General features: G+C 41.0%; 1 protein-coding gene across 2 annotated transcripts in view; it reads left to right on the top strand.

Annotated features, from left to right (window-relative positions):
* prkcbb (protein kinase C, beta b) overlaps positions 1–16746 on the top strand; it is an 84470-nt gene that overhangs the window by 29612 nt on the left and 38112 nt on the right. For both annotated transcript variants that reach the window (XM_019274926.2, XM_019274925.2), the window contains exons 4-8: positions 5614–5725; positions 5885–6013; positions 13149–13305; positions 13984–14118; positions 16230–16326. In XM_019274926.2, coding sequence (XP_019130471.1) covers positions 5614–5725; positions 5885–6013; positions 13149–13305; positions 13984–14118; positions 16230–16326 — 630 coding nt within the window. The remainder of the gene's footprint in view (positions 1–5613; positions 5726–5884; positions 6014–13148; positions 13306–13983; positions 14119–16229; positions 16327–16746) is intronic.

Below are 16746 nucleotides of genomic sequence, written 5' to 3'. Positions count from 1 at the left end.
ATTTTAGAGACGCCAATTAACCTGCATGTCTTTGGACTGTGGGAGGAAGCCCGGAGAGAACCCATGCAGACATGGGCAGGACATGCAAGAAAACGCCCCAGGAGTCATGTGTACATAAAAGACAGAACATATATAAAAAATACTCTCTGGAGAACATTTAAACTGGAACTGAGTTATACTTTTAGAAGAATCGTCAAGCACCTTTTATACGCAAAGATCTAAAGTTAGAACAAGAAGATTCAACTGGCTATCTTATTATAAAGGCTGGAAACAGCTGGCGTGGGGCATAACTGGCACATGAAATGAGACAGAGTTGCAAACAAAGGAGAATCAACATATTTCTGTGAGCTGCTCCATGGATTTTATTACCTTTGGACCGAGTCAGGATGTTTCTAGTGTTTATGTTGTGTGTGTGTCTCGCTTTCAGTGATATATATACACCTGACTAGATTTACTTCCTCCTCTCTCCTCCTGTAATCTCTCCGCCTGTCACATGCATGTAGTCACAGCATGCATTTTATATGTTCTCATTCACATTTCCGCGCACACACACATGCACGCACTAAATGACCGACTTTATGGAGAAATAATGTATGAAAACATTACCGCACATGTTCCCATTTGCAGACATCGATTTTCTTTGTGTTCACTTTATTGCACACAAGTGAAGCAGGATGGTAATGACTTCTCCCCCACAGAGTCTCTCTCGGCATGTGAGAGGCATGTTTTTCTCCCTGGACACTCTATCACAGTGCTAACACCCATAAACAGACTCCACAGCTATGGGCAATTTATAGCGCTCAGTTCAACTAATCTGCATGTATTTAGGCTGTGAGAGGAAACAGAAACACCCAGAGGAAACCCATGCAGACACAGGGAGAACAAAGTCCACACGGAAAGAGTCCTGTCACGTTTCAGGTTTCGACCCAGTGACAGCGTGAACGACCGATCCACTCACTGTTACAGCCAAGTGTTTAGGAAGTATTCACCTTCCTACTGACTCCTATTTCACACCGTATTTCATGCGTTCCTCATTTCAAAGTTGATCTCAGTTTACAGGAATGCACATACATCGCACATGTTAATGAGATTTCAGAGCGTAGAGTGTTTTCTTTTATCATTCCTGTTTTGTAGCACACATGGGAGTGTCTGTGCCTCTAATCAAGACGTTTTATTCCAGTTCCTGTCATTTCAACCTCCTTCTTCTTTCCGTAACAGAGACAATTTAATGTCTTAAACTTATTTTTAGACACTCTTTGACATAACAGCTGAGCTACAGGTGTGTCTCTCTGTGTTACTCCATGTCTTCATGTGATTTCTCATGGAACATAAAACTTATATATCCAGATACAATGCTATATTTAACAATATGTGTGACCAGATGGTTAAAATCCACACTGAAAACCACAAGGTAACCTTCGAGGGAAGAGGAGGGCTGATGAAGTGATGGAGAGATTGCGATTAGCATATGGAGGGAAGGAAGGAGGAGAGGAATTATATTCAGGGTGAAGATGAAAGCACCACCCTCAGCCCACCCTTCACTCCCTTTGCTCTTATCACTCATTCATTCTTCAACGCTCTTGTAGTCCTCTTTTCCAAAGATTGTTTGTTCATCATATCTTCCTGAATCATCAAGAAATCTTTAAATTGTCTCTAACACAGAAACACTTAAACATTCCCAGAGGAGGAATTACAAGCCTGAGTCAGATAAACACAATGGCCGTGCATTTGTTTTATCGATCAGGACAGAACAAGCAGCAACTGCAGCCTCTGCAGTATTACATTTGACTTTGTTCCTTTTAGTAGAGCGAGAACAGTCTGTTTATGAATCAGATGATGGGATGAAATGCTGGTATTTGGCTGTAAACAAAGGAACACTTTGATTAACTTGACACTGTCATATGAGATGTTGCTGGTTTCCAGTGTTTATTCTGCTGCTGCTTTTAAACAAGGCAGCGCACAGCATGACGTGAACTAAAAAGAAACTGAGACGCAGTAACAGTTCAAGTTTCTGATGATCAAATAAACATTGAAACCGCCTCATCTCTAAAGCCAGTTAAAAAGCTTAAACACCAACATACTGGTGTTCTGCTCTAAGGATTTACAGTATTTCTTTAATTCTGATACTTGTAGAAGATTCATGTTTGACAGCACTTTAAATAAAATTAAAATAAAAACTTTTTTTTTCTATTCACAATAACTTTCAGCTTTTTTTCCCCATAAAGTCTCGAGCTTCATATTACTTCATATTATTATCATATTCTGCTGAGGTTCAGAAGCTGAAGCTTTATGAGATCTTTGTATGAATTTGGATTCAAACTCGTGCTGTGTAGATACTTTTTTTTATGTTCTTAGGAGTTTTTCCCATTTTTGCCCATAATCTCTTCATCAGGCCAGAACAAAGTGGAAAGATTACACTTAAGGTATGTCAGGATACAACAAAATTAGATTAGATATGATGAAAGAAATAAACGTCATTAGGACAAAGTGGAAAATTAAGAAGGAAACATTTGAAATTGTTTGCTAAGCAATCATAAATTGCATCTGGTTATTTGAGACAGGACTACAGTACAGCAGGTAACTGTTGCCACTGTAGAAATATCAATGAGACAGCAAGCTTTTAACTCGAGAAGAGTGAGTGGACTGAAGACAAAATCAATAAGGTGGAAAATAAAGTCAAAACAGTGTCAAAACAAAGCCAGCCTCTTTGTTGTCTACTGTCAACCTGTCTGTCACACAGCATCATGAATGACAGGACAGGATGTGTGTGTGTGCGCGTGTTGACTGATGTTGTTGGCGTTGAAAATAATGGACAGGAGTGTGTTAAACTTAAACAAAAGAAAGAAAAGAGTGAGTGAAAGCACAATAACCAAAAAAAAAAAAAAGCACACAGCGTGTATGTGTGACTAATGGGTAGTCACTGCTCTGGCATCCTGTGCTGATGTTATGAGCGTGCTTTCGCTTTGACACCCAGTAACACAACATATGCCACGCAATACGCTCATTTGTCCGGGAGCAGCACACCGTGCCATCTGCTTTTGATTAGTGGGGTCTTGGTGAGTAGAATGAAGTGAAACAAGAGGCTGAAACTATTGGAAAAAGTTGGCAACATGCAGGCAGGAAAAAGAAAAAAGTACAAGTGTACAGAAACAGTAGTGTGAAATAAAAAAAAAAAAATAAATAAAGTTTAATACGCACCACATTTCAGCCATTACATCACATTATTTTTTCATTAAAGAGGAAGCAGTTCTGGAGTTTGCTGTCTGGCCAGATCATAAAGAGTAGTCACAGTTAATTTGGGTCGCGTGTCCCTGGCCTCCCTCCCGGCTTTTATCTGTTTTCATGTTTTTAATATAGTGTTATATCTCATATCAGTGAGTCATCTATTTTGATCTAGACTGAAATATGAACTGTCTGAAAGATTGCCTTGAAATTTAGCACAGACATCCAAGTTCCCCAGAGGCTATATCCTGCTGACTTTGGTGATCCCCTGAGTTCATATGTAGCTTGACATTCAACATTTGATACAGATGTTAATGTTCCCCTCAGGATGAATTATAATAACACCCATGATGCTGATGTTAATGCATTGCATTACAGTGTTTTCTAGTATAAAGTTGAGTTTCTCTTCATTCTACAGCACCTGCTTAGCTTTTTTTTTAGACACAGACACTCATTTCTTGAAGATTCCTGACATAATTTGAAAGAATTGAGGGTTCAGAGCCAGAAATGTCTGGAAAATGTGCCCTTTCATTAACACAGGCCTGATTAAAGGTTTTTCAGTCTGTAACACTTGCACAGTCAAATTAACTGACAGACACGTTGGCATCATTTTTATGGACTATCTATGTTTCTTCTGTTTTGACTGATCAGCCATCAACAAAATATCATTTGGATTTAAAAGAGGAGGCTGTCTTTTTGTCTCCGATTTCTATTTTCATTTTTCATGCCTTCTTGATTAATCCTTGGATTTCGAGGTGGATGTATTTAATCATTAGTGTTTGTAGAGAAGCTGGCACGCTTTCTCACCAGCCCTCATGTTGCTCCCTGTCTGCTGTTGCTCATCGCTGGAGCTTGAGCAGCACAATGTTCCCTTGTTTTTCAGAGGAACACAAAACAAGCGGGAGTCGGTTCTGTCCTTGAGAAAGACGAGAACCAGCAGAGAAACAAACACACAAAGACGCACGCGCACGGATGCAAAACACATACGCAGTTGTGCAAAGAAACCCACACACCTACGCGCAGGCAGACGCACAGTCATTTAGGCCTAACAAGCATTCACACACACACACTGCTGAAGACACCTAGGGGAAGCTGGATATAATTCAGGCAGTGGCAGCCTAAATTAAACCTTATTTTCCAGGACAGGTGTGGAGAAGGGAGAAGAAATCAATCAACTCCTTGAGGTGAAAAGACATGAAAACACACGTCAGAGAAAACTGTCTACACACACCAAACACTACCTGATTTGATTTATAATAGTAAAAAAAACATTTGGCAGTACACACTCATGTATTTGTTCATCAAAGTGACTTAGACTTGAGGAGGTAATTTGATATTAAATAGCGTAGCTGCATGTTTGGTAACTTTGATGGATTCCCTTGGCAGAAATATTTAAACTCCTACACTTGAAGTATCGCCGCTTCACCAAACAACCTGGATCCATCTCAAGTGGTGGATTGGATGTTCGTACCGTCCGTGGGTTCATGTTGCTGCGTTTGTGCGTGTGAATGAGCTAATGGCCATCAGTTACATGTCTAGAGTTAATGTGTGTGTGTGTGGGCCACTGAAACCACAGTGTTTAGTTGTAGGTGTGTGCCCACTGAGCCATGGTTACAGGTGTCACCCAGACGCACACCTCAGACAGAAATAGCCTGGTTCTGTCCCAGTTACACCTTCGTTATGGACGTTTATCAAAGATGAATCGTTACCACCCATCGCGACGGAAAAAAATCAATCCAACAAATGGTGAAAATATGGATTTTCTTTACAGTAAGCAGCAGTTGTGACCTTGACCGTGTGTTTGTGTAGGTGTGTGTGCCCAGTAGATTGATGTGACCTCTTCTTGCCTCCCTCCTCTTTCTCTGTTCCTGTTTAAAGTCAATGGGGCTTTAACAAACTTCATGGAAGGTTGACTCCATACAGAGCTCTCATTTCATCACGCACACACACACACATCAGTGTTTCTACAGAAATTCTGATGAAACTCATCTTGATCAGATTACAATACAAACGGCCAGGTAAATAAACGCTGCATTGTCTGTGTACAGAGTGTGCGCAGCGTTGGAAGGTGGAGAATGAAAGAGATGGAGACATGAATGTGAGTTATGGCTGCCGATGAAAGAGTATTATGAATAAAACTCAGTCTAATGAATCATGTTTGGCAGACATTCATGTTTTGTATTAATAGATAACGAACATATGGCAACCACGTACAGTACACGCACTAAACTATTTTAGTTTTGCACGATATTTACAGAATCATTCAAGCACACCAACCAATGTTTGATGAGGGAACTAAGATGCTTCCTTCAGTCTGTTGGGCAGGAAATGTGACTGCATATAGATTTGAATGTTTAATTCTTCTCTCTCTGCTTCCTTCCTTCCTTCCAGGACCCGAGGGCAAAGCATAAGTTTAAGATCCACACCTACTCCAGCCCGACCTTCTGCGACCACTGTGGCTCTCTGCTCTACGGCCTCATACACCAGGGCATGAGATGTGACCGTATGTGCTCATATTCACGATACTGATCCATGTCTAAATAACTGCATTATGCATCTTTACAAAACTATGTATGCCTCACATTATCATCAGTATATTTTTATTGTTCAAATACTGTCATATCTTGACGCATACGTGTGTGTGTGTGTGTGTGTGTTCCAGATTGTATGATGAACATCCATAAGCGCTGTGTGGCCAATGTGCCGAGTCTGTGTGGGACAGACCACACTGAGAGGAGAGGTCGCATCCAGATCACCGCTGAGGTCAAGACTAATGTACTCACTGTTACCAGTAAGTATATCTCAGACACACACACACACACACACACACACACACACAAACTGTCACCAGTTTAGTCTGAGAGTGTGTTCATGTTGGAGAATACCTGTCATCTGTCTCCCTCTGCTGGTCAACCTGCAGAGGTGAAAGATGGCTGCAACAGAAAAACATTATGTATGTACGTTATTATTCGCATTGATATCTTCAAAATCTGGATTGTGGTACAGGGTACAGTTTTCTTGCAGCCAGATAAAACATAGAAAACACAGAAGCGGAGGCGACTAAGATACATAAAACATAAAATACATAAAACATGAGTACATCCAGTGACGACAAGCAGCCTAGAGTATGTTTAGCCATCACCAAAAACCTCAGTAGTTGTGGAGGACATTAGTCATCAGCTGAGTCATCATGTGTATGAAACAGTTTGGAGTCCTGAGATATTATAGATAGATAGATAGATAGATAGATAGATAGATAGATAGATAGATAGATAGATAGATAGATTTGAGGTTAAATTACAAACCATCAACTATCAAAATTATTAGTGCGTTTTCTACCAGTGATATTAATACATATTGACTTAATTTCCTTTCTGAACAAGTGTCATGGAGTTTGTTAAACAGGTTCACGTCTTTCCTGGAGAGAGTTTCCTCACCTGCCTCATGTTTTATTAAACTCATAAACGGAAAATGGCAGAGTGGTTTACTTGTAGTGCTTTATCGTACCTGCAGGTGGCAGCAGAGGTCTGCATTGACTCTGCTGCGTTGCTGTCTTAATTTAATTACAGCTGTGCCTTTGAAAACATCGGACTGTCTTCATGTTGAATTAACATTTGGATGATCGCTCTAAACGAATGTCGCGTGGAATGAAACCAAGTTAATCTCATATCCCAACTCTGACTACATTTTCCTGTAAATGAACCATTCACAGCCGACATAAATCTGCCCCAGCTTCAGCTGTGCTACAATTCATCCCCAATGAGATAATAAATGTTGATTTAGGAGATGGGTGGATGGATAACCTTTGAATTTTCCATAAATCTTAAGCTTACAACAAGCGGGAGGAGTTTCCAATGTGCACATGAATGCCTCATTATACATTAAGATCAATTTAGTTGATTTATTTCTGGCTGGCAAGTAATTACTAATTAAATGTGACCTCATGGAAACTTGACTTTGAAGTGAATCTAAGAAGGTGAAACTGTTTCTTCCTGTTTAAGCAAATAAAATGGATTTTCAGTTCTGCTGTGAAAGAAAGAAATGAAACAGCGTTTAAATCTACAGGATCTGTTCATCAGTGAATATCCTGAAAAGAGACATACACATGCATCGAATGTGCCCATGTCTGCATATAAAAGCATTTTCCCTCCACAGTCTTTCTCCGGTTTTCATCCCTTCTTTGTCTTTCTCACTCTCCTGCTCGCTCTCTCTCGCTCTCTCTCTTCCTGTTCCCACGCTCATACACTGATCATTAGCTGGGATTTACTGTGGGAAATGATAAGCGAGCAGACTTATCACACAGAGACTGCAACGACAGCAATAAAGGCGAAACCTCACAAGTGCTCCATAATGGAACAGAATAAAATAAAAGGGAGCTGAACGGTGGAAACTGTCAGACAAGGGAAATTGCAAGCAAACGTTATTTTATATAGTTTAGTCTGTGCTGGAAAGTAACTCAGTATATTTACTATGATTACATATATATTATATACATGTGCATGATTACATTACTTTAATCAATAACTAACAAGTTGACATAACAGCCAGCCAGCTGATATTACTTACTAGTCCAACAGCAGTCAGCCCAGCTCAGCGTCTGTCTGTCAGACTTTTATTTCACCAAGCTCTCACCAACGACTAAAAGTCAGTCCCAGGTTAACTCTCATCTCCTCCTTCAACATCCTCTGCAGTCTCTTTGCCTCTGTCATTATTTCCCCCACCACACTCCAGAAAACAACCTCTTTCCGGTGATACCAAACTCCCGTGGTAGAAACACTAATACTCCCCTGGTGTTCTGGGCAGCCCGGCTAACAACTGAGCCAACATAAACTAACAGCAGTTGGCAGCAGTTTGTGTCACTATCCATCAGGAAACTCTGAAAATCGCCTCAGCTGGAGCAGCTGGAGGACATCAGAGGGAAAGCAGAAAACATTTTCCTCTATAAAATATGATCAAGTTTCTCCAAAAATCTGTGAAATAGTCGGTGGTGTGTGACTTACGGCATGTCACACCGGGTGCAGGAGGTCGTACCTGCAACACAAAGTTACATAGTGCAGGAACAGAGACATCATTGACCCGATAACACGTCAATGCAGCATCAAAATGATTTAAAGTCTTTTATTTCATGTTAGGACAGTTACAAAATGTTGCTTTCAACACATGCACATTTCAATCTAATCCTAATGTTGTGTTGCACAGCTGTACCGTCAATAATTTGAGGTAGAAGAAGGTGTAGTACTCATTTCCACCCACAGGGGCCAGTGTGGAGCCACCAGTAACTTTCTCCCTCATTGCAGTGAGATGGGAAAAAAAACAGCACCACAGAGGATGAATTGTGAACCACTAGCAATTATTCTACAGCTTAACATAGCAAGAGCTGGTGGAAATGGCTCCTACACTGAGAAATGCATCTGTGCTGAGGACTAAGTTGTGGATTCAATCAAGGCAATTGACATGGGTGGTAAAGTGACACTTTATTGATCACTTTTGAGTCGCCTCCTTCCCCCCTTCACTAGGGGATCAGAGCTCAGGGTCAGCGGCAGAACGGAGATGAAGGATCAGCATCTAGCTCAAGGACGCCTTCGCAGGGAAAATGCGGGGGGGCTTGAAAGATTCACTCTGAAAGAATGAGCTCATACAACGTGTTGTTCCACCAAATCACATGGCAAAAGTGTTTATAGACGCTCAGGGTGACAGAGAGAAGGGGTGAGATGAGATAGTTGTTTAAAAAATGGGGAAAACAGCAGACAGTCTCACCTAGAAGGCATCCAAGGTGTTGCTGTCGGTTGTTCACGTGAAAAGACGACAGAAATAGTCCAAACTGGAAAAAGGTGTAGGGAAAGAGGGTTCAGATGAGTATACTGGTGCCTTAATACACTAATGTTGTGTCTGTGGTTTGGCTCAAAAGCAAAGTTTAAAACATACAAAGCTTTTAAAATACCCTCAAGAGTATAAGAAACAACAGTTTCATAAATTTTATATACAGCCAGTAGTCCATAAATAAAACATTTGCCTGCCACATCTTGGTGACTTCATGTTTTCTGGATGGCCCCATTGGGAATTTGAACACTTCTCTTTGAAAACTCACACTTAAATCAAAGTACTCTTAACCAGTTAGTCATTATAAAGTGTTTAATAGGTGTTTTGACATGACATTTTTGACACTGCTCAAATTAAATTGCCTTGGAGAAGTGTGTATACTCGCCCTTGTGTTATAAACAGTGAGGCTGAGACTGCTCTTATACATTTAGCTCACCCAAAAATGGCTCAGTAGTATTTACACATAATCACTTAACTTCTACTGCTTGACCTCGGGGAGTCAAGCAGTAGAAGGACGACATAATTATGCGTTTAGAGTTTGGTATTTCTTATTCCATACATGATGTACATCAGAGGGGATTTATAAGTGGCTATACCTAATATAAGTAGCTATACTACCCTGTGCTACACCGTTATCAATCCACTGATTCAAGATCAGCTAATAGCCACATCTCTTGTATGATGACACCAGGCAAGCAGAGCCAGAATTTAGCTGTGGTTTAATGCATTTCCTTTGATTACAAGCTAAACACATGCTTCACTGCTGCTCCTCCAACCTGCAGAGATTATTGAGACTCCCGTTCACCCCAAAAAATGTGCATAATGTGGCAGGAAAAGCCCACAGCAGAATGACTTAAAGACTACTGAACAGGAATGAACATTGGCCACGGGTCATGTTGTACAAATGAACAACAGACAACACCTGTAATATCTTGGTACCTTTGATAAGTTATTGTGTTAACCAAATACAGATTATCTCTAGGTGTGGACCGTAGTGAGGAAGGGTTAAGAGTCAAAACAAACACAGTACCAGTCCCTGAAGTCGCAGTCCTCATGGACTGTGCTCCTAATTTTAACTCTCATGTGTTGACATGGCAACACATGAGGGAAATATAGCCAGAACATAAAGTCACCATATGTCCATTTAGACCCATTTAACTAATTTGGGGGCTGTTTCTTATAGTTGGTGCAGGCGATGAAGACACTTACATGGAGATCCTTTTGGTGGAGGAGACTCTTATATGGTGATACTTGTTCTCAGCTGTCCAGACAAGCCAAACTGAGCATATAAATGTGCTCGGCATGACTGTTACACCACCCCCAAGATGAAATTATCTGGAAAAGCCTGTTTTTTGCAGCACATATACAGGCGAGCAGCAGTTGCACAGAACGTAAGAATCTGACTAAGACTCCGATGAGGCTTTTTCACATGGGAAAAGGTGCACTGCCAACACCCACGCTGCTGTGCACATACAGTATTCTGCTGTTACTGCACTCTTATCTCCACTCGCCCTCCCTGTAGACTCAAATACACACGTTATCTCTTTTCTCTCTCTCTCTCTCTCTCACACACACTCATCTATTAACACACCCATGCACGCTCTTTGCAATTAGCACAAATTGTATGCAAGCAAGAATTCAACACATGCACACACACACACACACTCAAGGTGCACATTACACACCTGTGCATGCAGATACATTCCCTCACAACACACACAAACCCTCCTCTATTTACTGTAAATGTCCTATGAGACAATTTGGCATGCTAGCCTCTTTATAGCTCGCCTCAACCAGCATTTGATGGTCACTTTAACAGGCATCATCTAATATTTATTGACCTGCTCCGCTGAGGGTTTAATGCTGGCCGTTGGGTCTGTGCTGTGGTTAACCTCTTGCAGCTTAGCGCAGCATAGCCCTTTAACAGCATGAAAACCTCATTTCTCTGACGTCTTGAGGTTTTCCTCACGCTGCCAGCTCGCTGGGAAGCTCTCCTTTCAGTCACGGTTGGAAAGGGTGCCGCATGTTCCCCACAGATCTGAGTTGTTGATTTAAAAAAAAAAGCATCAACCAGTGATGCAATATGTAAGAGGTCTGATCTGAAACGAACGCATGTAAAACTCAAAATTCACAAATTTGAAAAGACTTAATCCAAAAGGGACACCAGAAAGAACAAACTTGATTCAAATAAACCAAATTATGCTTAGGACAATATTGGATTGCAAGACAAGTTGATATCCTGTCCAGATTAGGCCGAAGCGACTGAAAAAATGTGGACACAGTCCAACTTGGGTTCAGGATCAGGTCTAAATGAGAATCTCTAGTCACAAGTATTGAATGAATAGCATGACAGTCCGTGTAGCATTATGTTTTGGTTTGTGTAAACCCTAAAGCAGATAAACGGAACACACGGAAACTACAAAAGTGTGATCGAATTCTGTGTTACTGAGCCTAAATTCAGATACCGAAAGACATATTTTTAGGTTTCTCCGTTTGTAGATGGATCTTTGTGCAGTAGTGTCAGATCAGATTTGTGTCCTTTAAAAGGTAATAAATAAGTAATGTTGTCTCTTCTATGAACACCGGCTTGTGAATCAAACTCGAAAATATCAAAATATTATTTTCACATGATGTGATGTGTGCCCTGACACACAGTCTACATACAGCATTGCATATCCTACCTCTGTCATAGTTTCCTCTACCATTCTTCTGGTTCTCATTTTCCACAGAGCACAATTATTTAGCAACATCAGCTAAGTACTTTGTGCTGTGTGTGGCTGTGTGTGTGTTTATGGGGAGGTGTGGGATAGGTTCTTGTGTGTGTGTGTGTGTGTGTTTATGTGTGTTCTCGTGTGCTTCCCCAGCGAGCAGCCTTAGACACAGCAGCACCAGCTCTGCTTCTGGTAATTGGATGTGACCTCAGAACTTGACCAGCAACAATAATTGTGCACACACACATTCACACACACTCCAATCGCTGGGGATTTTACGCCACTGGAATACAATTACAGCCCAATAACAGACAGCCACAAAAGAAGGATTAGTGTTGGAAATGGCAACCTTCATCTGCCTACATGGTCATTACAGACATATCTGGCAACCTCAAGGCTTTAACCCCCCAATACAACACTAGGGGTTGTGGTGTGTGTGTGTGTGTGTGTTGCCTCAAGTTCGCCATGGTTAATTTAATTTGTTGGTGTCGGGGGAGAGTTTTGTTGTTAAGCAGATTACTGACAGGAAGTTTTCTCCAAATTCAGGTCACACACATGCACACAAGAAATTAACCAATTAGCCAACCTGCTAAACATGAGTGAATATTAATTATGATGCTGTTGACGAGTTACTGGCTTTGATAAAACTCCCCTGCCGGTCCAGTAGAAATAAATATTAATACCAGCTCGTGGTGATTAATTATTATTTTCTCAGTCCCAGTCCCAAATATTGTTGTCCTTGAGGTTCAGAGTAGGAAGTTTGGAGGTGGTGTTGAAAATTTAAGAAAATAAAGTGAAAAAGGTCATAAAACACACAGTCATAAAAATTGCAGTTTAAATTTGTGCAATACATTTTAAAAATGTTTCATTGTTGTTATTTTCATTTTTTCTAAGATGGCTTTAGTTTGTTTTGTCTTTAATATATAATATTTAACATTTCCACATTAGAATATCAAAAAATGCTGCACATATGTTGTATATTTAAACCCAGGTAATGGGTTTTATGCAGGTAACGGTGCACATGGTGCAGTCACATCAGATAGATTTTATTCAGCAGTGGTGGTTGTTTAACAATTAAGACAACAACTCCCATGAGCCTGCATCATTTAACGACTAGTCTTCTGGTTATTTTTGATGTGAGATGAACTAGCGTCAGAAAATGACTTAATAAGTTTGCATTTGATTTTGTTTTATTACTTTTTTATGAAATAATACATCATATTTGAATGTAAATCAATTCACAAAACTCATAGTAATTCCCCATGAAATGTCATTGTTCCTGATGCTAATTTAAAGTCAAATCTAAGTTTGCTCTTTTTCTTTATCCCAATCTCTTCCTCCCCTCTCTCACCTTCTCCTCCCCTCCCCTCTTTCTGTCCTATATTCTCCCCCAAGTCAAAGAGGGCAGGAATCTGGTTCCTATGGACCCCAACGGTCTGTCAGACCCCTATGTGAAGCTTAAACTGATCCCAGATCCTCGCAGCGAGAGCAAACAGAAGACCAAGACCATAAAGTGCTGCCTCAACCCCACCTGGAATGAGACCTTTAAATTGTAAGACTTGGTGATCTCTTATTTGATTTATCTTTGTGTGTGTCTTTCCATTTCCTCTCTTTTACTTCATTAAGTCTTTTCTCATTTTTATCCGGTTTCTTCATCTCTCTGTCTCTCTCTCTCTGACTCAGTATGGCGTGTTAAGAACATCACATTATGCTCGGCTTTCCAAGCAAGCATAACCACTGGCGCTCAGATAAAAACATCTGGCTCCTTCTATTCATTAAACCTTGCTTTTGGGGTTGTTTCCTGCAGTTGGCTCCAATTAGATTCTTAATAAGCTACATCACAGTTTCCATGCAAGAAGACTGAGATTTGCATTTTGAGGCGTTTGGGTGCAGATGTTCAATTTGAAAAGCTTTTTATTTGTGCGCCTACCCAAGAAATCAAAATAAGAGATGATAGAAGAGTTCTAATAAACCGCTTCAAACATTTGACCTGAATGTAACGCACAGGTTAGATAGGAGCTACAATATTTCTTGTATTTGCAAAATGAGGTGGATCTGATTACCAGAGGAATCATACAAGGCCACAAACTCTAATTATTAATCCAAGACTTCTGTCATGTGGCTTTAAAAGTTAAAAACCTAACAGGAAAGGGTCAAAATATTAAAACGACACCACATGTATCCCCGCCAGCCTTCATCCAACTGTTGATTGTCCTTGTTTCTCTCCCAGCCACCTGAAGGAGTACGACAAGGACCGCCGCCTGTCAGTGGAGGTGTGGGACTGGGACCTGACCAGCCGCAACGACTTCATGGGATCGCTGTCCTTCGGCATCTCAGAGCTCCAGAAACAAGGAGTGGATGGATGGTGAGATGAAAGAAGGGATGGATGGAGGGAGGAGAGGGGGTGGAGGAGATGCGGGGAGGAGAAACAGCACAGGTAGAGGAGGAGGGAGAGTGAAGGTGACCTTGTTCATTACCGCACTGTTGGAGAAATACTTTAGTTGGAGCTCCTCTTTTTATTCTGGTGATACTCAGTGCCAAAGCATCTCTACCCTGTCTCTTTATCTCCTCACCTCACCTCCCTCCCACTCTCTCTAGTTCAGTCTCTGTATCTCTCTATCTTCCTCTCTTTTTTGCTGACACCGCTCTGTCAGGGTTTTTAATGAGATGCCAGCGTTTGAGGTGGAATGGTGGAGGTGTGAGGAGGATGCCATTAAAAAGCTGATATTCAGAGCAGAGAGAACCTGTGTAAGTGTGTGTTTTCTGTGTGCGGCTTCCAAAGCCTCACACCTGCTGGCACCAGCAGCCAGAAGCAGGAACAGAGCGAGAGTGACATGAACAGAACAGCTTACATCCTGTGTGTTTCTGTTTGTTATTATCCTGTATGGGGAGTGTTTGAAATTCTGTTTAAAACCGTTGAGCTTGTGACTTAATCTTATTTTTGATGATATTTGCTAATGACTGAAAACCTACTTTTAGTTCTGTTGTAAATGTCTGATTACCCTTAATCACTTTAGGTGTGCGATTAATAGTTCTAATTAATAGTGAGCTACCATATTCATATTTGCTTCTCTGCTCATCCGGGACAAAAATAAGTTTCCTCTGAGGAGGAACTCTCCACGGCATTCCCAAACTGTCAGTGCATCATGACGGAGAGAGCCCTGCGTTTAAAGATCATGAAAGTAATGGATGCGATTGGCCTCTAACGCCTATAATGTATAAAAATATATATACTTTCTGATTCCAGCTACACTTTGCATCAGGCAATACCGGCAAGGGAATTATTAAAAGTGAACTACATTGTGCAGGGCACACTTTACTGCGAGACACAGTTGTGAGACTGAAAAATGTTGCAAAGAGCCTGCAGAGAATGTGCCAGTTTTATTGCACCATTGCAAATATTGTATTTAATAATAAAATATTAAACATATGAAAAATAGTTCCTGATAATGCAACAATTTAATATTAACGCTGAGTGAACTATGTCAATAAAGTCCGTGTAAAGGCAATACTGAGATTTTGTTTTTTGAGACGTTTTCCACCAATTTTTAGTCCAGGATTTTTGTGGGCGGTCCTAAAGGGTAGCTCGATGACACACTGAGGCCACCCTGCCTTTCTTCTTTGGTCTGACAAACTCAGAACACAGATTTATTCTTACTTTTCACAGACTTTAACTATAACATGAAACAGTACTTGTACTCTTGGACTAACATAAGTTACTGGATGCATCCCTCCAAGTTTCATCAAAGGCCAAAGCTGGTGGTGTAGGCTTTTATAGTGGGGAAATTATGTCTATAGTATTCACATTAGTTAGAGTATGTGTTGTGAATTTAGCAACATATTGACAAAACATGCAGACAGTAACACTTAAAAGTCAAAATGTCTGATGGATTCAGGTTGTTAAGCTCCATCCCAGGTTGGTTAACTGTCAACAACAGCCGCATAAAACTATTTCATACTGTTGTTTTTTGTTTGGATGGCACAGCCCACATACAGCGCTCACTATTTACGACCGAAAAAGTCAATAAACCAAAGAGAATAAAAAGGCGCACTGCTGATAAAAATGGTCACAACCAACAGCAGCTACATTTTCTGAGAGGACGAAGCCAGAATAAGAAGTGTGTGTGTGTGACTGGAGCATAAACAGCCATCACAATGTTATTCACTATGAATATGGCGGCGATGTCGGTGTTATGAGGTTTTGGCATCAGATGTAATGAGGCCAATGTGAAAAATTATTTTCTATTGATTTTGTTAAATAATAAGCAGCTCAGCTGTGTTCGGGGCTCATCTCTGTCGGGCTTCGCTAGATCACCATGAAGGAGAGTGAATTACTAAATAATCAGCTGATCATTCTTCAGGACTTTAAATCGGTGCACTAACTGTCAGCAGCTTCAGCTAATGGCAGCAGTTAAATGCTTAAATTGTATAAACTAATTGGGAATTGATTTGACTGGAAATATTCTCTCTCCTCAGGTTTAAGCTGCTCTCCCAGGAAGAAGGCGAGTACTTCAACGTTCCCGTTGCTCCGGAGGGTGAGGAGGGCAACGAGGAGCTACGGCAGAAATTTGAGGTGTGCACCTGTACCTTTTTGCACTCGGAAATGTGTGCCTGCATGTGTTTGAATGTGTCGGTATGGTATGTGAGTGTGTGTGTACACACACTGTGCATCTGTGTTTGTCTGAGTGAGAGCCTCTCTGGGAGAGCTGTTAGCAGTTGGCAGGCACACTTATAGTACCATCCGGTCTGGCACACTGCAGGTCCAGACGTGTGTGTGTGTGTGTGTGTGTGTGTGTGTGTGTGTGTGTGTGTGTGTGTGTGTGTGTGTGTGTGTGTGTGTCTGACCAGTAGGCCCACTCATTAACACATTTGGCAGTGGAGAGGATAACCCTGCTCTGTGTCTTTCCTCTTTTCCCTTCTCTTTTTCCGCTTCCCCTTCTGTCTTGCTGACATGAAGTCACAAAGCATTAGAGTCAATCTGAAATGTGTTGAT

Source organism: Larimichthys crocea, chromosome XII (assembly GCF_000972845.2).
Source record: "Larimichthys crocea isolate SSNF chromosome XII, L_crocea_2.0, whole genome shotgun sequence".
In the NCBI taxonomy this organism is placed as follows: domain Eukaryota; kingdom Metazoa; phylum Chordata; class Actinopteri; family Sciaenidae; genus Larimichthys; species Larimichthys crocea.
The sequence above is the reverse complement of the archived record's forward strand: the minus strand, read 5'-3'. Positions and strand labels throughout refer to the sequence as shown.